This window comes from Megalops cyprinoides, chromosome 1 (genome assembly GCF_013368585.1).
Source record: "Megalops cyprinoides isolate fMegCyp1 chromosome 1, fMegCyp1.pri, whole genome shotgun sequence".
NCBI classification, from domain to species: domain Eukaryota; kingdom Metazoa; phylum Chordata; class Actinopteri; order Elopiformes; family Megalopidae; genus Megalops; species Megalops cyprinoides.
In genome coordinates, this window is record NC_050583.1 from 66,965,955 (window position 1) to 66,986,199 (window position 20,245).

Here is a 20,245-nt window from a genome sequence, read left to right on the forward strand (position 1 = left end):
GGCAGGACCTGAAAAGAGCAGTTCATGGTCAAAGACCAACCAATCTGTCAGAGTTAAAGCAGTCCTACAAATAAGCATGGGTCAAGATTCCTTCACAGAGATGTGTAAGGCTCATATTAAATTACAGGAAGTGTTTCGTTGCAGTTAACCTACTGCCGCTAAGGGTGGTCCAGCCAGATATTAGGTTTAAGGGGGAATTTAGTTTTTCGCAGGGGTGATATGGGTTTATGTTAACTATTTTCAGTGAAGTAAAAAAAAACAAAAACATTAAAGTACTGGTTTTTGTGTTTACTCGGGTTCCCTTTGTGCAATATTACATTTTCTTTGAAAATCTGAAACAATTCAGAGCTTCAAATAGGCAATAATAGAGAATATCAAGAAGTTTCAAATACATTTTCAAGCCACTGTTCATGTTAAGATCTTCACTGTGCCCAGTTGTTCCCACATCCATACTGAAGCAGGTGTTTTTAAATAAGCTCTTTATAATAATACCATTGGTACCATTCTTTTACGTACAGTAATATTTCACTAATTCAGCAGTGTAACGCAATAGGAACAGCAATGCAAAAACTGAGTACGCAGCTGAGTAATAATTACTACAATAAGTCTTTTCCACTATTCCCGAGATGTGAATATTTAAATAAAGACAATGTACTAAATTATAGCGCAGAATTTGAATGTTAAATAATTTGTGAGAGGATGTTAAAGGCTCTAATTCACAAATCAAATATATTGAAAACGAAGGCGTGTGAAGTAATTTTAAAAAGTTAGGAGAGTTAGGGACAAGCTCTTTTAATGTCATGACAGAGGGTGGGCCTACAAAATCTGTCGGCAACCTTCAGTGACCAGCTTTTAACCACTGAGCCAATTGAGAAATCAATGAGAAAACCACCTGAAGCGCATTTGAGCTCGATCACGAAGTAAACAGTGTAGCAGAAGGCTAGAGGCAGCGTACTGGCACAGGCAGCACTCCAAGTGATCACTCTCCAAAAAGGAAGGGAGGCACACGTGAATTCAGCTAAAAAATCGATCTAAGCAAATCTGCTGGGCTTAAACACAGCTGCTCAAAACTAAAGGCGAGCAGATGGTTACGTTCCCCAACTCAAACAATTCTATTGCTTTATAAATTACACCATTTTAAATTAAACTGACACCGATTCCAGCGAAATTCTACAAACACCCTCTAGCATCACACTCTCTTCCTGATTATCACCATAACACCAGCCATTTGTGGACCAGGTGTGACCTAAATTGGTTCGGCTTGGACTGTGGACACTGTGGAGCAAGGAAGCTATTTCTGAAAACAAACAAGCTGAGCTCAGAGCAATGGGGGTGGGGGGGGGGGGGGTGCCCTGGCCAATCCTGCACTGCAAATCATGGTAATTAGTCCCCAGTCACCAATCCGAGCTGGTTTAAGGCCATTTTGCTGACAAGCAGAGGGCTTAAAAGGCACCTGGTGAGTGTCTTTCCCATGAATTGAGAGCAGGTGGAAATCCTTAAGAGTGAGTCAATTCTCTGGGTGGCTGGTTTGTCTTCACCGACTGCCGAGTTGCCAGTGAGACCCCCTCCCCATCTCTACTGACGCTTTGACCCTTCAAGACTGCACGCAGAAAACAGCCTCATTTTCTCAGAGGCAACCGTCAGACCAAATGGAATATGATTTCCACAGAGCCTATTTGTCAGGTCAGAACAACAAATTGCAGTTTGCACCCTCCCCTCCAAAAAAAAAAAGCCTGCGACCCATCTGCCAGCTCTGCCCGAATGGCCCAGGCGCACTGTTGCTAGGTAACGTCTGGCAGACCTGCAGGTCAGAGTGTGCGTGTGGCAAAGAGAGGCCAAGGAGGTTGCCTGTGCCATTGCATTAACAGGATACATGCATCTTACAAAGACACACCTACCCATATGAATTAATGAATAAGTGTTTTGGCATTAACACGTGCATTATTGCAGGAGGATATAAACAAAGTCCAGAGCTGTGACCACAGGCACTGTGGCAAATAACAGAAGAGAGACTGTAGTGCTGAAGGTTTTGTATATGATTAACTTTGTGTAACTAAGCAGACAATGCCATTCAGAGTACATTAAAGATTTGCAACATTACACTGCATTTTCCTAAGGCTATACTGAATCTCTGATCAACGCTACTACTTCACTGTTGATTGAAGTTGCCAGTGCCTGAGGCATGGTACTTAACCCAGAATTACCTCAGTAAAACATCTAGCTGTATAAATGGGTGACGTAAAAAACGGTAACTTATGTATGTCGTTCTGGATAAGAGCATGTCCTAAATGTGGATTCTTGGTTTTACCCCACCCAACACAAAAACAATAGCGACATGCTAGTCATCAGCTTCACACATGACAAAGGCAGCCAGGAATCCTGCAGGCCAAGTGACACACACCCAGAGACAGCATGATACATAAATTAACACGCCATCTCACTAAATCCACATAAGAACTCAAAAACAGGGACTACATTATGCCAGGTGAGATACAATACATTTCTCCCAAAGGAAAGGGGTGGGTAGGGAGGAGCACATCAGATAAGGAGTCACAGACTGGGACGATACTGAAGTCTCTTGAGACGTGCAACACACACGGTTAAACATCTGGAAGAACTGGGACACTGTGCTTAAAAAAAAAAAAAAACAAGCAGCTTCCCTTATAATTAGCCATCTGTCACCACACACACTCTTTAATATAGCGGGTACAGGTATTTACGTCAGGCTGCTGTGTTCCTACGGCCTTCGCGGCCTTTCAGTTCCTTTGTGTGCCACTCCTGGGCTGAGGCTGAGGGGTGTCCCTGCTCTGTGCTGTTGTGACTGTGCTGCACACTGGCCACAAAAGACTTGAGGTGAATTAATCTGCCCCAACGCACCAAGCAGCAAACCGCAAAGACGCCTTTGCGTTTCGCATTGGGTGTTAGTAGGCGTTAACAGCCTCTACTTACTTACATTTACATTTACATTTATTCATTTAGCAGACGCTTTTACCCAAAGCGACTTACATAGGTTACAGTTCTTTACAATGTTATCCATTTATACAGCTGGATATTTACTGAGGCAATTGTGGGTTAAGTACCTTGCCCAAGGGTACAGCAGCAGTGTCCCAGCGGGGATCGAACCGGCAACCTTTTGCTCCTTAACCACTCTGCTACACTGCCGCCACGTGAGATTAACAGATTCCTGAGACGTAAACAAAAACCAAACACTCGGGTGATGCCAGCTGTGCACAGGTGGATGAGCAAACCTCTTACAAACCCGCCATTACAGAAAGGATTTTGGTGCCTGGTGGTCACTCTGAACATCGAGAACTCGGATCAATCCAAACAGATGCAGCGCAGATTCAGTGACCTTTACGTGAAGCAGACAACTCATCTCATTCACTCAGACCTCAGTAACAGCCAGTCTATATGCTGCATTTGTCCACAAACAAAATGTCACTCTAAGCTGCCTGCAAATGTACAGATTATGCGCAATGAGTCTTTTTCTGAAGTTGACTGCAAACATCATATAAAACCAAATAACCTCATTCCCTAGAGCAGTGTTTCTCAGCCCTCTCCTGGAGTACCCCCTCACCCTGCATGTTTTAGATCTCTCCCTGCTCCAACACAGCTGATTCCAATGATCAGTTTGTTATTAAGCAGCTTCAGGAGTCCATAACGAGTTGATCACTTGAATCAGCTGTGTTGGAGCAGGGAGAGATCTAAAACATGCAGGGCGAGGGGGTCCTCCAGGAGAGGGTTGAGAAACACTGCCCTAGAATGCTGTTGTGTTTTCCAATAATACCAGGCGGCTGTTACCTGGCTACGTTAACTACAACGCACATTCCTCTGTGTTCTGTCTAGCAGGGACCTGATGAGGTCACACGTGCGGGTAACTGCGGGCTGCCACACAGTGTGTGACAACCCGCCGGGACACCTCACCGCATGTGACAACCCTCGCTGGTCCTGAGCAGGAGAGGTTTTAATTAGAGCTGTGACAATTGCATTGACTCAACAACACATCAAATTTTAAAAATCAGCCACTGAGCAATTAGGGCCAGAAATAAGCTCCTCTAACATAATTACAATGAAATCCCACTTTTTTCCCCAAAAACGTGTATATTAATTCACCAACGCAGCAAATACGGCACTGCTGATAGGGTCTGAAAAATTCACCTCAATAAGCTTGCGAGTGGCATTAATAATGTGCGCATATGCAGGTATTTTCAAGAGAGGGGTCAGCTGAGATAAATGCAACTAAATTAAATGCATATCTCACACATCCTCCCTTGAAGCAATTGGCACGCTAGCAAGCCAACTGACAGAAGTCCCAGCTACTGAATCTGTATTCCATTGTTTGAGCTTAACTCGCTGTAATATCCAATGTAAATCTGCTGTACATACGACAGGCCAAATGAAGAGCGCGTGTGGAATTCTTTGGACAGCCTCTGATAGACTCATTTGTGTCTAACGCGAATCCCGGCCTAGTTTTAATGGTTCCAGCACCTCTGCAGAGTTACGCATTATTATAAACATCCCTTGTCACTTACTGGAAGACTGAACGCCTCCCACTTGTCATGGCGTAACACTGTCACTTGTGAGGGAACCAAACATCTGCTGCATTAATTTTGGATGGCTTCCTGCAGTGTGTTTGCGCATGGCTGGCAGGACAAGGCTCTACCTCAGATGACTCCACAAGTGACCCAAGTGGCAGGAAAGCATCGGAATAAAATATTGACACGTTTTCAGCACTCCGCAGCGTAGCAGACCAAGCGGAAAGCGGAATGTCCGATCAGTCTCCGTCACTCGGGTGATGGACGAGGAAATATTCGACACTTTCAGCCAAGTGGCAAAAAGCACACAATGGTACCAGGAGGACCCCGGCACTGCAACGTGATGCGGTGCCACATCTGGCATTCTACTCCCATGCTGTGACTCCCTCTCCTGAGCATTTAATACAGAATGGCTTTGTCACAAGGGGGGGGGGGCAAGGGGGAGATGCTAGCATAAAGAGTGCCTAGTTCACTTTACAATTATTATATAATATTGTTGATCTGATTCAATAGCAATCAATCGGTATCTAGATCTAATAACCAAATATATGCATGTATATATGATGCTGACAGATGAAGTGTTCAGCTGTATGTGCCAAGCAGGCCAACACAAAGTTCTGGGGCATTGGAACACTGATTTATGAGGGCTTGCCACAACTAACCAAAGACTTTGCCTTCACTTTCTTTTCCTGAGAACCCTTAGAACCACCCTCCCTGTTTCTTAAGGCCTCAGCTGGTAGTCGCTCAAATCCCATAAGCAGGATTTCTGCCTCGACACCCTAATTTGGCTGGTGTGGGAATCGAGGGACACTTATTTCCTTGAGCCCGATAATCTCATTTACCAGATCCACAAGTGAGAAAACTCATTAAACCCCACCGCCAATGCGGCTGTATTCAAAAGCACGCATATGATGCGATTCCCTCTCCCAGTCTAGGACAGGGGACGCGTGGATGGTCATTTAAACACGTGGCAAGCGTTTGCGGTCCAGCTGTCTTGCATGCACCACAAATCAAGTGATAGTTGGTCAAGTCAGCACGGGAGACACTTTTCGATCTGTGGCGTGAAATGCATCTTCAGTGGATTGTGTTTTGACAATCTCTCGTCGCTTGAGAAACAGCTGAAAAAGCAGAAAAAAAATGAATTTGAGCTACGTAAGGAGGCAGAGGGAGGCAGAGCTGATTCACACGTTTTGTTTGTTTTTTATCCCTTTCCAGAGCAGCGTCTGCTCTGAGAAGACCCACCTGCTTTGTTGGTGGGTCTGTCACTTCTCTGGTTCTGTGAGGGCAAGAGCATCCGAATGTATTCTCTTTGGAAGGCTGACATACAGTGTCACCCAGGAAGACATGTAATGTCACATGGCAGGTAGGGCTGGGTGATATAGCCGTCACGATATATTACATAGCTATTTTTAGCGCAATAACAGCTATCCCCGGTATGTGGCGTTAGGTTACTTCCTGTATTTTTTTCCCCTTTAGCCATAGCGGGGATAGCCGTTATTGCGCTAAAAATAGCTGTGCGATATATCGCGGCGGCTATATTGCCCAGCCCTAATGGCAGGTCTCAGGACAGGACACTTTGACCTCCCTCAGATAATAGGCTAGGGGTGCCTCTCAGAGCACTGCGCCAAAACCCGACAAGGCAGCAGACATCTGGGGTGGCCATGCTTCAGCTGATGAGACTCTTGTTCCCCATGCTGAACATTTCTGACCCCACTTTCGTCTTTATGGGTTCGTTTTGACAGCTACACCTCTGCATAGCTCGCATTCCAGCAAGCCGAAGGTTGAATACTGGGCCGTGTAATTACCAAATCAAAATAAACACATGCCCAGAAGAACCCTCAGTGTGGATGCACGAGTACCCGCCATCCTTCCGTGGGGGACGTAGCCTGGCTGAAATATGAGGGAGTGGGGTTTATATTTAACGACACACAACCTCAGGACTGCTCTGAAAAATTTCCACCGGTTGAAATATTTGCTTGTTTTGCGTCAGGCCTTGATACAACACTTGCCTCAGAGCAGAGATAACTGACAGAAAACAGGACAGTTTTCTCTAGTGTTGTGGGACTAAAAACTCCGTGGCAACCAAGACACACACCCCTACCCCAAACGGAACACTCTTTTTTTTTTTTCCCCTGCTGGAATGATCCATTCTGGCGGCACGGCAATTAAATCAGTGGTAAAGGAAAATGAGACACACTGTAATCACACTGCGGCAGCAGAGACGGTAATCAAACCAATCGTCTGAAGGCAAATTCTGAAAGTATACAGTACCAGGTGGAGGAGGGGCTGGCACGGGCCGGGAAAGCCGCAAAACGACGCCTGTTGGTCCAGTGTGTTGCCTGCAGGGTAAATGGGTGGGCCGAAGCGGGGAAAACGGTGCTCTCCTCTTTCTGCTCTGACAGGCTGTAATTAAATGATTCTGTCCCAGTGAGTCCTCGTTATGGCAGCTGTAGTGTCACGGAGGTGGGAGGACAGCATCTGCTTGCATGAGCTCAACCCACTGGGCTGTCAAGGTCGGCCTACTGGATTTGGACACGACCGGTGGAGTCCGATGAGCAATAATTAATGGTGCGTGGCTTGGTCCCTACATGCTGATGTCACCTGTTTTGTGTCTGCAGCAGATTTGTCACCTGACACACTCCTGTTCACACTTTTCTTGAGCCGGATTGTCAAATTTTAAGATAGGACTAGAGTGCCCTGAGAGCATTTGGGCAAACATGTGTAATTCTAACATCTTATCCTACCATAACGCACAATTTCACACTTTCGGTTTCAATAATTTCAGCATCACGGGTGCCACGCAAACTCCAAACAGTGATCAAAGTCTCAAACTCCTTCAGATGAAATGGCTTTGAGTGATAAATTTATGTAACTTTGTAAATAAATGGCTGCCTTTTAAAACCCTCCAAATCCATTAATGGCACAACAGTATACTCCAGAAGGGGCTGCATCTGATCTAAAGCGTTACTGTAATCGTGGAAAACTTCTTACTGCTGATTAATAATCTGACATTCAATTACATCCAGGAAGAGGAAGCAACATGCTGATATACCCAGCTGCATGCTGTTGATAATTTTACAACAATAGCTGCTACTCTTTGCTCCAGCAAAATTTTACTACCGATGAAGTATCCTGGCTGTGGGGGGGAACTGCACTGATTCAGATCGAATGTTCTGACCCTCAAATGTTGACATGGCAGAAATAAAGGAGGAAACCTCACCGACAAAAATCAGTATGTCTATGTGAAATGATAGAGGCCATTTTAGCTCATCTAATAAGATATGCATGCATGTTTGGACAAATGCCAGAAAATAACTGAACGTAATGCTGGCTAGCTAGCATTGTCACGGTTGTTTAGAAATATGATCTTGTTTACATCCCCTTTCCATAAACCAATACCAATATCACGTATCAACATTTCAGGAACACTGTTAGCATCATATTTCCAGCTAGATTTTTTATAGACCGAGCACTTTTTATAACTTGTTCATATTTTTCTGCACTAACAGATAACAGAATAACAATGCTTGCTTTAAATCAATTACAAGCTAAATGCTTCAAAGCATGTTTTCTCTTTTAAAATAAATGGAATGTGTAATTGGACAGTTTGTTTGCTTTTGGGATGTATTTGCCTGAGTACCACACATGGGAGGAATCCTAATGTGGTCCCTGCATTCTCGGGAAAGCCCAGGAGTGTTCTAGAGTTCTAACACTTGGGTCTGCAGTGTTAACGAAGGTTGACACAATGCCTCAAGCAACAATAAAGGGGGAAGGAACTACAGGGAACGGGTCTCTCAATGTCAGGCACGGCGCAGGATACCAGCAGCTCGATATTTTAGTATTCTTATACCCCATGGTCGCTGCAAAGCGCAGTCCGAGACGATTTCAGAACCCGTCAATCTTCGGATAAAAAGGTTCAAAAAAAAAACAACAAACCGCAGGAGTCTTACAGAAGCGCACTCCCCGGCATGCTGGGGAGGGTTTTGGCCTTGGAAAACTGACATCACATCCTCACCGTTAACCTCCCCAGGTAAAAGCTGTTTCTGTGCCTTTGCCTAGAGGCTGTGGTTTGACATTATACGGCAAAAGGATAAGGATGAGCCAGCGGTGCTTGTGACACTGAAGCCTGCAGAGGGAGGCTGGCTGCAGCTCCTGGCTGAGTGTGAGGATTAGTCGTCAGTACCATGCACACGCACATACACAAGCATGCAAACACACACACACACACAGATGCATGTATGCACACACGCACACAGACACACACACACATACACTGGGGATGAAAATAACACTGAAACACAATGCAGAGCCCTTTCTATTTTACATTGATCTTTTTTCCCCCCAGTGCTCCTCATCTGACGGTGGCAAATGGGGATGTTTTAAATGCAGAGACTGTCGTTTCTTCCTCTCAGCTCGACCACTATCCATTGGTGCAATAAATAAGACCCGAACGCGCTGACATGGCGCCGGCGCGCGGAGGCAGGAGGACACACGAGTGCACGGGGCCCATTTTGTTTGTCAGAGCATCTGAATTCGAGAAGAGCTGAGCGGAGCCGTCTGCCCGGGCCCACACGACCAGCGGAAGCTGCACCGCGGGGCTCAAAGCGCACTTCTGAAAATGGCCCCGGAGACAGCTCCATCAAAAGCGCGGTCCGCGGGCTTACGGTGGCATCGCCGCATGCCATCGCATTAACAGAGACTGACCGCCCGCCCCCCCCGGTGAGTTTCAGAGGCTAATAAGCGGAGCGGCAATCTGCTTTCCAGCTTTCACAGACAGCAAAACCGCACAGAAGTTAATATTTGCCTTCTGCCGCAGAGGAGTTTTTTGGAAGTTGACGGGGATTTGTTGCCAAGCCTTTTGTTGAACATTAAATGGCAGCTCACAGAGCTGCAATCAAGATCTCTGCCTAGGGGCACGTGTGTAAAGTAAAAAATCTGGGTTCGCTTGTGCAGCTTTCAAAAGGACTGGATGGTAGGGTGGAATTTTAGCCCCAATTTCCAGACTTCTTCAGTCAATCCAAGCATTCAGAGCAGCGGTGGGCCTCACAGTACAGTTTCTCATGTTTAAATACACCACTCCCTCCTCATCATACTGTCCTTAGGTGGCTGTTCTAGTAGGTCCCTAGCATAGAGAACATAATAGCTTGTAATGGAGAACTGGGAGAGCACGATCGGCCCAGTCCCTCACGGCAACTCTTGCATTACAAGATACAACACTGTGCTATAATTACCACTAGGGATGTAACGATATATCGAATTTCGCGATACTGCGATAAAAAAAATGTCTCGATACCGTCGCGGGACTGTGATGAAATCTACCAGGATATTACATTTACATCTACCAGGATATTATTTCGCTAGTATAGCTGCATTCTACAATCTCTGCTTGTTGAAAATTGTATTGTTTTTGTTTTGCAATTGTACCAGTGGTGATTTGTTCCTTAGGACGGTCGGGCGACGCACCACCAGGGGGGAAAGGAAGGGAATTTTTCTACCACATTCTGCCATAGTGTTATGTTGGCTGTGACTGTTCTAGACAGTTTGTCCTGCCTCTGAATATCATAGTTCAATCAGTGTCAAGTCGTGTTCTGTGGAGTACTGCCCCCTTCGGGCAATTTCAGTCAGGTTGAAAATCGCCCAGATCGCTCTGATAGACTCTCGTGTTAAGGCAATTTTTTTTCAAACTGCAGGCACTGCAATGCAATCTGTATGGGTTGCACTAACGTGCTTTCATCATACTGCATGTAACCCGGTGTAGGGATCGCTGGGACAGCCAGCGATCTCGTCACATTCAAGGTCAACATGGCTAATGTTACCTCAACTCAGAGCAACTCGATTGAGTCATTAAAAGAAATACCGTTCAGTCGTCGTAGTAATCAGGATAAATTGGCAACTAAAGAATTAGGACCACCCAGACCAAATTTAAACATCAAGCAAGTATCTACAAAGGGGGGGATCGTATAACCGGGGATTTTCACGGAGCTGGTATGAGCGGAAAACGTGGCTAGCAGGCTGCGAAGTAGCTAACGCTTTGTTTGCAATGCGACAATGTCTAGTTAGCTAGCTGTTAATTTACCCATTGAACGGGTCACCTTAGCCATCATCGCAACAATTGCCCCCCCCTGAGAGATTTGGCAGGAGCCACCGCTGAATTGTACATACATAGTTCAATCATTCATTGCCAAAGACAATTCATGCCAATTTTTGCACATGCTTAGCTCATGGCTGGCTACTTTTATTTTATTAAAGAAGGAAAGCAGAAGCACTTTAAGTTAAAAGGAAAAACAAATTTTATATGAATAAAAAATGCTGATTTATTATTTAATGAAGGACACTTTTTCAAGTCATAATTTTTCTTCGTTTTTAATATCGCGATAATTACCACATCATGGTCTTTTTAGCGTGGTATTATCGTACCGCGAGTTTTTGGTATCGTTACATCCCTAATGACCGCTGTTTCCACTGGCCTAGCATTCAGTAGGGTTTCACGGTGCAGAAGGTGTAGGTGCTGCAGGGCTGTGAAGCGGTCTGGCAGCTGCTGGATGAGGGCTTTCTGCCTCTTCTCCCCATCAACTGCTAGGCTCAGCTGAGTACGTGCACACGATTACTGAGTGTTCAGCTGCATTGCAGCTTAGCTGTGCTGAAATATTCATGACCCGGCAGTAATGAGTTACGCAAGCTAAAATGATCAGACCAACACGTGCACCCACTCTTCAGGCCTCTGGAGTGTAAAGACAACACGATATCTGTGTGTGTGTGTGTGTGTGTGTGTGTGTGTGTGTGTGTGTGTGTGTGGGGGGGGGGGGGGTTTGTGACTGCTTCACTCCCAAATTTTCCAGCGACGGCTTCATTTATAAAGCAGGTGTCAACACCGCTGTCTGAAGACAGGAGGACTGCAGTGCGCTGTGCTTGTGAAGTGAAAGACATCGTGCTATACATAGCATAGCCTAATCAATGAGATCCACTTTTCTGGCATTTCAGAATAATCAACCTAGGCATTTCACAGTCTGTGATCATGTTCAGCTGCACTGACCAGGCTGGACAGAGCCCACTGCCAGCAGACAGTGAGAACTTCAGCTTGATCATGGCCTTCAGTTTAGAGCAGATGCTGTAAAAATCCCACTCCTCATTACACCAGCTGGAATGGCTGATAATGGAAGCCAATGATTAGAATTTGAATTTAATTAGAACTTGCATCCTTGTATGACAGATCTGTGGAACTGAGCAACACCTGCTCTAAACTTATTCTTTTTTTTTAAGGTCCATTCCTATTGTTTTCCAAAGCAAATTTAAGCCCAAAGTCAAAGTTATATCACCCACATAAAATCAACTCTCCCCAAGCACCTCTGTTTACCAGCCCTCATACTAAACAGCCACTTCAAAAATGTAAAATACCCATTTTATGCCTAACAATATTCACCAAATTTAGAATAGATTTGTTTGTAGGAAGAAACATTCTTGTTTACGGCACAGCGGTAAATAGCATAATAATACCATTTACCTCACGCCTGTCAAATATTTCAGTAAAATAAGCCAAAAGACAACACCCTTTGACTGGGCCTTTTTAAATTCAGAGACGCACAACAGAAACTTGTCTGACATCCACTCACAGCCTTCATCAGCATATGCCAGGACTTTAACCAAATGCGAACAACCTTTAGGATGCAGGCAGGGAGAACGCTGGGAGCAGTGGATCCTTTACGTAAACTCACTGCATCTCGCAGTTGGGCTCTGTGGCAGCCCAGCTCGGGAAATGGTACCGCTAACACATAGCCTGACTCCTCCCTGTCCCTCCTGCATTGCCCTCAGGCGGCGGATGGGGCTGGCCTGTTTTGTTGCGGGAGTGCGCGGCGCTGAAGACCTCTCGGCAGGTCGGGGGATACAGACACACGAGACTGTGATACCGTGCCAGTGCAGGGGAATGCAGCTAATTGGAAATGCCCTGGGGCAGAGGCAGCGACCTGCTGTGTTAGAGCCTGGGCTGATTCACCTGGGTGGCAAAAAGACAGCACGTGCACGTTCCTGGAGATCGGTTACACGCTTTCACCTTATTTTCGCCGCTGCTGCTGTTGTAGAAAATAAATGGTGAGTCTATTTGGAGGAAGGAACAGCAACTCCTTTACCAAAACCACATTACTGGAGGAAGCCATTCAGCATTGTTTTTGTCTGTCAGCCATACATGATTATAGAAAGCACTTTTTCCCATGAATATATCCAAACGAGTTTCAAAGTTAAGGTTTTAACACTCCAGAGAAAAAAAAACCCTGTAAATGACTGTCATAAATAACCAGAATTAAATAACCTAGAATGATGTAAGCTTTCAAAAGGAACATGCCTTTGAAGATCTACCTTTAAAAATGAAGTAAAAAATGATGGGTAAGAGTGCCTTCACATTTAAAACATACATTACTTGGGTGGGTGGGTGGATACATTACCCTGTGAAACCGGCTAACAAGCTTGTGAGGGCAATTTAATGCAACATCTGTTACCCGCAAGTGATATGCAAAAAGTACCAATTAGTGGCTTCACGGTACCATTTGAATCTGTAATATGCAGTTTTAACTCAAAGAAACGAGTGATTGACTTAAGGGGCAATGCTGTACATCAGTAATATGTAATATGTCTGCAAAACAAATTATTTTAACAGCATGTCTGAGGCAAGTGGTACATTTTTCATTTTTATATGTAAAAAATCCAATGGATAATTTATTTTGGAACGCTTGGCCTTATTCAGCTTGCTAGTCCTCAGGTTTATATAGTAAAAAAGCCAAAAATTTCCTAACGACTCGACGAAACCTTCCTCCCACACTAATGCTGCTTATGACGCTACCCAGCACACCAGTGACAGGTAGCATCACGAAACGGGATATTTGAACAGCTTACCAGGCTCCAGCTTGATGACTTTAATGGCAGCCAGTTCCCCTGTGGTGACATTCCGGGCCTAAAACAGAAATGAGAAATCTTTCTATTAAAAGTCATCAAACATACAAAATAGGACAGGACGAAGCTTTATTTTTTTTTATTTTTTTTTTTACATTTTGTGAAATGCATATATTCATATTCTGCTTTTTTTAACCAAATATTTTGTATTCAGGGCAGATGCGTTACGTGTGGGATAATTACAAGGCCAAATCAGGCCACAGTATAAACCTGTGACGGTTGGTTATGAGAAGTTTCTTGGAGATGACACACTAGACTGGATATAAGAGCGGTTCCTGTGCTGTTAAGCTCTTTTGAAGACACTTCAAAAGTCAGAGACAACACTACTGACTTAAACCCACTTTTACGATGTTACTCTGATAGGGCGCCAATGATGAGGCTCATGAAATGTCGTTTTGTTGTGTTGCTGTGTTTCACGTTTGCTGACTCTGACTGCAAACCTACACCTACTCATAATAAATGTTATTCAATGCCTCCAATGCCACAAGAGCACACAGGACCTTAGCATATTTAATTTCACACCACAGCTGTAACATGTACACTGATCTCAACCCATATTTTTGATAAAGAATTGCATCCTAACCCTTCAGGTAACAAATATTTGACTGCAGTTTTGTTCCTGTGAAATTATGAAAATTCAAGAAATTTCTTTGTGCAATATTTAGTTAGCCACAATATCAAATCAATTCTTGTTTGCAAGCTACTCATCAATAATTATTACCGTAAGAAACAGACATAGCAGAATAAAACAATAACATCATTATAAAACAGTTTCCCTACTACTCGCTTTATCTGTTTCACTTTCAGTATATCTCTGTAAAAAGTGGTAGTAGAAATAGTTGGTTCAAGAAATTAAAAGGAGCATTTTATTCTATGTACATTTACATTTACTTTACATTTATTCATTTGGCAGATGCTTTTATCCAAAGCAACTTACAAGTGAGGCACAATACAATATAAGCGAAAAATCATACAGAGCCAACACTATTACAATCACTGCATGACCAGGTTTCATTGGTTGGCCAGGCAAGGTACAAACTAGCAGGTAAAGCTAACGAGTGTGTTAAACCATTAGATTACTTATGATTTTATATTACATTTTAGTAGGAGACAGTTCGACACATGAGTAGTTCCTTCAGGGGGTAGTGTTTCAGGTGTTCAGGTGAGAGCGAAAGAGCTGTGTCTTCAGATGTTTCTTGAAGACAGAGAGGGACTCGGCAGAAGTATGTGATCTAAATGAAATAGATAGTAATAGAAAGTAATAGAAAGCTCCTTTTATTATTGCAATTTAGTTGCAGTTTGTGTGTTACAGAGTTACACAATTGAACCAAAACCCTTCCTTTGTGTACCCAGCATGAGAGTTGCCAGAATGCCAAAAAGGAGCTTTTTAATCTGGCAATGTTTGCCTTGAATGTTACCATACCTCCTGGGTAGGGTTGGGTATCGTTTGGGTTTTTTAGCGGTGCTAAAGCAATACTTTAAAAGGGTACCGGTGCCTAAACGGCGCCTGAACCAATGCTTTAAAAAAAGGTCAAAACGACGGTCAACGACATTAAAGAATGCCTTTAGAAAGGCAAATCTGAACTTGAAATTGAACAGTATATTAACTGCTTAACAGTTTAAAGTATATTTAAATATATGAATATAAATAAATACTAAACACTTAACAAATGCTCGCATTATTAGCATATGTTTTCATTCTTTAACTTTTGTAGCATTCTGTATCTTTTGCAGCATAGCGCTGTTGCTGTGATATCAGCATCGAATAGATACGAGTGGTGTTTTTTCCCCCGGAAGCATTTTACATGGCCTCGGAAAACTGGAGGTGTGCTCCCACATCAGGTATGACTAAAGGGAAAAAAATATGGTTAGAAACCTAGCGCCTTAACAACCCTTTCGCACGTAACTTATTTTTTTATGCTATGTAGCGCGTGTTATGTTACATGGTTTGTTGTGTTTTCATTAGCGTTATTAAGCTTCCCAGTTTTCAGTTAGCATTTGCTATATTTTTTAGAGTTAAATTGCTGTTTTCTGAAAGCTAAAACTAGCTAGAATTTCTCCAATCTAGCGTTCATATCGCACCGGTGTTAGCATACGCGCTAAACCGCTAAGCACACCGGTGTGACTGTATGCACGGAAGGGTTAAGTGGCACCGAAATGAAGGACCGAAATCGGCGTTGCGATTCGGGCCGGTAGACACCAGTCGTATAGGGTTTCGGTACCCAACCCTACTCCTGGGATACAGAAATGCATTCTTTCCAGCAATAAAACAGATTAACCACTGTGGCCTTTTCTGAATAAAAACAGGGAATCCTGTTCCATTCTGGTGAAATGGAAGTTGAACTAATATCAGTGCCTCAGCTACCGTTAGGCAACAATCCCCTTTTTCATAATTTTTATTCGTAACTGACTTCCCACTAAATAATTTAAACAAAAATGTAATCATTTAAATAATCCTATGATACCTTCTCATACAGCCAACAGCTATTTTGCCAATATGAGCCTCATACTTAACCACAGTGAAGTGGGCACCAGTTGGAAGATAGGCACCACTCTGCTGATGTCCAAGCAATTTAACAGTGCCTGACAAACTGCAGGGAGCCTGAGAGTGGTGCAAAGAGTGGACCCTGGCTGACCTACCCACCCCTATAGAAATTCCTTCCATCACTGTGGGTCATTGCTAGCAGTAGGCACAGTTCGTTTTGAACCCAGGCTATAGAACTCAGCTCGCACTGAAGATTAGCGCCTTGCCAACTGAGCCACTCAGAAGCCCAATGTTTTGTTTGGCTATTTTAATTTGCACTGTATTCTTGTAACATTTAATTCCTGCACCGTTCACTGATTCATCATTAATGCATTGATGCACCTCAGTCCAATGGCACACAAACTCTCAAGGCCAGTGACACTGGGGGGTTGATTCGAGGTGGCATGGAAGAAGGTGGGCGAGGTGGATTTTTCTCACAGCTCTACTGTGAGCTCTGACAGTGAGCTGATAGGGGGTAGGGGGGGGGATTAACTACACCCACGGTGAGGGCTGCTGATCAATGTCCACCGAGCCGAACTGCGAGCCCACACGAAACCAGCACAGCCCTGCAAAGGGCTCCTGGAGAGATCCACAGGAGAGGTCAGTATGGGCAGATGAATGTGAAGAAGGGCTACGCATGAAGAATCGATGAGCTGTATGTTTTTCCAGGGCCTCCTTCCCTCTCTACAGAATGGGGGGATAGTAAGAGGAAACAGGGGAAAATAAAACGTCGACAAAGCATTTGGTTGGATATACCAAACGTTACTGATAAACCATCCCAGTAAGGGCCATAGGCATGGCTTGGTGAATTCGGCTAAACATGGCCTTCGACTTTTTAAGTGTAAAATTTAAGCATATGTCAAGCTTCAAAAATAAATGATAATTATTCTGAGAACAGCCCAAGACTTCCTTTCCCAGGAACTAGAAAAGCAAGGAGCCAGGAAGAAAAGCCTTACAATGTAGCTACATTATAACTGCATTAAACTGAAAAATCACAGAATGATGGGCACTGAGCATTTTCACCCACCCTCTAAGAGGAGAGTCACCTATTGGCCATGACAGTGATTTTTACAGAAGATAATCCGAATAATTAGCTTAAACTCCACTACTGAAATGGCAAAGCTGTTCAGGGCAATTAACGGCTAATTTCAAAGCTGTAATGAAATTCTTTGCCAAAAGGACCACCTTGTGTTTTTTTCAGGGTTAAGTAGCCCCGGGTGAAACTCGTTATTGCCAAGGGAATTTGTTTGATCTCAATCAATGATGGGATTCAGCTACTGGTAAAGCATTAAAGCTCTCAGCAGTCAATATTTCTCATTAAAGGAAATGGGAAATGTAAACTATGTCATCATATTATTATTTACAGCTGTTTTAGTTCCTTCAGTATGGACTTAATTGCTTCAAGACCATATTTGTTACAAGGTACATCACTCTTATCCCACCCAGCAGGCTGGCGGGGGTTTGCACACCAAGAACTACATCAATGAGAAAGAAAATACGACAAAAACAGTATCTGCTTTTGAAATAGTATGCTTCTTAGTGCTTTAATGCTTATCTCTAGATGTGTTAAATCACACACACCCTCACTGCCATAAAGTATTATCCTGCAATCCCCTCAGCTTTTCTCAGAATGAAGGCGAGGAAAAATAAACACTGCAGATAGATCTATCATAAAACCTCTAAACGACTGTACTTTTTTACAGATGTTCCAAACAGAAGCCACATTGAATTTAAACCACTAAGAACAAAACCAACTAGAAAGTGAAGAAACAATCATGGCCTTAAGTTAAATTTTTGACCAAATCCATACATCATTTCAGCCAATAAACTGCTTTCACTATTCAGAGTGTGTCCTCATAAAGTAGACTACTTCATGTTTTCCTAAGTTAGCCTGTTGCCCGCCTGTATCATCACAACGCTTGGCCGAACATATTACAAACGTTTCTAGTTACGGTGATTATTGCTTCAGAAAAATTTCCCCCATGAATCAATGTCATTTAAAATCTTTCTGATTTGTTAGATGAGACTATTCATGTGCAATTCTTTTCTGGTCTATGGACTACTCCCTTACAGTGGTGGACAGACCAGTATCTTTCTGTGATTCAGACTGTTATGCCAGTGGGGACCACAAGTCTGGCAAGTCTTACCATGCAATATAGGACAAAGGTGAAAAATCTGGCAAAAAAAGTAATCCTTGGCACTCCAGGGTGTGAACTGCATTTCAGTCAAACAAACCTTCCCCATGAAGTCCATTTATTTTGTGTAGTTATTAACAAATCTCATCATGCTTGTCAGTTATAAACTATGAATATGTTGTTTGTACTTTTTTACTTTATTTTTTTTTTATTACAGAGCCTCACAGAGTTTCAGACAACCACATTTCTTTGGATTCCACCTTTTCTCAAGTATCTAATGGTGAGGGTCTCCTTGGGGGCCAGTTAAACTAGTGAGGTTCCCATGGTCTGATATTCCCAACTGATGAAGTTGAAATCGCAAGTGACACACAAACTCGACGGAAGCGTTTCAGCTGCTTATCCCCCCCCCCCCCCCACGGTTGAATGACGTCTGAGCCATCAAGCCTCAGCTAGGCACAGCAGGGGGAAATGTTTCAGACTACCAACTATAGTGACAGACAAAAACCAACTTGGCATTACTTTCTGAGTGCATCAGTTCACTTCTGATTTCAGACTTCCAAAAAAAAAAAAAAAATGGCACAAATGCACTTTTTCTGGCAGATGTGAAAGGGCCTCACATGGCCGGCTCGTTAACAGCACTGAGTGCGTGTGGGGTCTGATGGCAAAACAGGAGGATATATGAAGCACAGTGACTACACCGAGAGAGAGAGAAAGAAAAAGAGAAAGAGAAGCACACTGACTACACCTGACTACACACAGAGAGAGAAAGAGAGATGAACTAAAGACATCTAAAGCACACTGACTAGAGAGAGAGAGAGAGAGAGAGAGAGAGATGATCTCAGATGAAACGCATAAGACACCCAAAGCTGCATTCATACTAGCGCATACACTGCACAGGACTAAAGTCACTGAACCGAAACATATTTGTAGCGTCTGCTCAGAACCTCATGTGGCACATGTTTTGGCTTCTATTTCCGGCACTCAGTAATACCTGCATTTTTTCTGACCTCTGGACGTATAACCAATAAACCAGTGTGGGCAGGTTTCACCTTGATATTCAAATAAAACAAACAACATGGACAGAAACAGAAGCATCTTTTTTTTAGAACTGCCTAACTAAGATAACACTGACGCGGCATGCAATAGATTAGGTTGTGCGTGCTCAAACTGGCTAAATTAACAAATGCTTTATCTGCTTATCTAGTTAAATTCAACTGACCGGCTAATTCGTTCACATATGTCTGTGCTAGTGACGTGACACATTATTCATACAAATAACTGAATACTATTATTAACGTGCTTGATTTGGAGGACAGTTAACAAGCAAAGATCACAAGGTTCTGCCTAACCTAGCATGAAGCAGAGATCTGTCTATGCACCGTAGGATCCATCCCATCGGATTCAATGATGCAGCTCTTTCAGACTGCCAACTGGCTCGGCGCTCCAGCGGACGTGAACTCATGTCAGCAATGGCCACCGATCCTCAGACGCAGTAAAATGAACATCACAGATGTGTCAGTCATGACTACCTTCGTCCTCGTCAGCATCTTATCCTTGGTAGAAGACATGTGGCGGTTGTCTTCTACCACCACCACCCAGCTTCACAACCTCTTCAGCTGGCGACTCTTTCCCTGATACCAACAGCATTGTACAATTACACTGAGCAGAAATGGTTTCTATCTGATGTAAGGGGCACTGGGAGGACCGAATGATGCCATAGGCAATTTAACTTCCATGGGCCAGTGTGAAAATTAGTAACAATACTATTGGGCACATTCAGTGTCATTTCAAGGATTCCCTCCTCATAGCAGACAAGGTGATTACAGGACACATATTCAAGACCGCACAAGGCTAAATTAAACCACACATAGCTTACAATTGACACTTTGCTTCTGCTCTTAAGTTAATGTTATTTTCAATGGCTGAATCGATGATAATTTAGTGATCACGGCCTTACAACTGCAGGCAAAATGTTTGCCTGTAAAAACAGCTGTCAGTTTCTGAGACATCCTGTATTGGCTCATTTAGCCATAAGGTGTGACAAGTGTTCCATGCAAAGTGCTGAAGACGGAAAACAAGAACATCAGGCAAAACAGCACAAAACCAGAACG

At 43.6% G+C, this 20,245-nt stretch overlaps 1 protein-coding gene across 5 annotated transcripts in view; it reads right to left on the reverse strand.

Moving 5' to 3' along the window:
- The window catches only part of LOC118791344 (mitogen-activated protein kinase kinase kinase kinase 3), an 84,213-nt gene that overhangs the window by 38,833 nt on the left and 25,135 nt on the right, over nt 1–20,245 (reverse strand). For all 5 annotated transcript variants that reach the window (XM_036548669.1, XM_036548705.1, XM_036548687.1 and 2 more), the window contains exon 2: nt 13,419–13,476. In XM_036548669.1, coding sequence (XP_036404562.1) covers nt 13,419–13,476 — 58 coding nt within the window. The remainder of the gene's footprint in view (nt 1–13,418; nt 13,477–20,245) is intronic.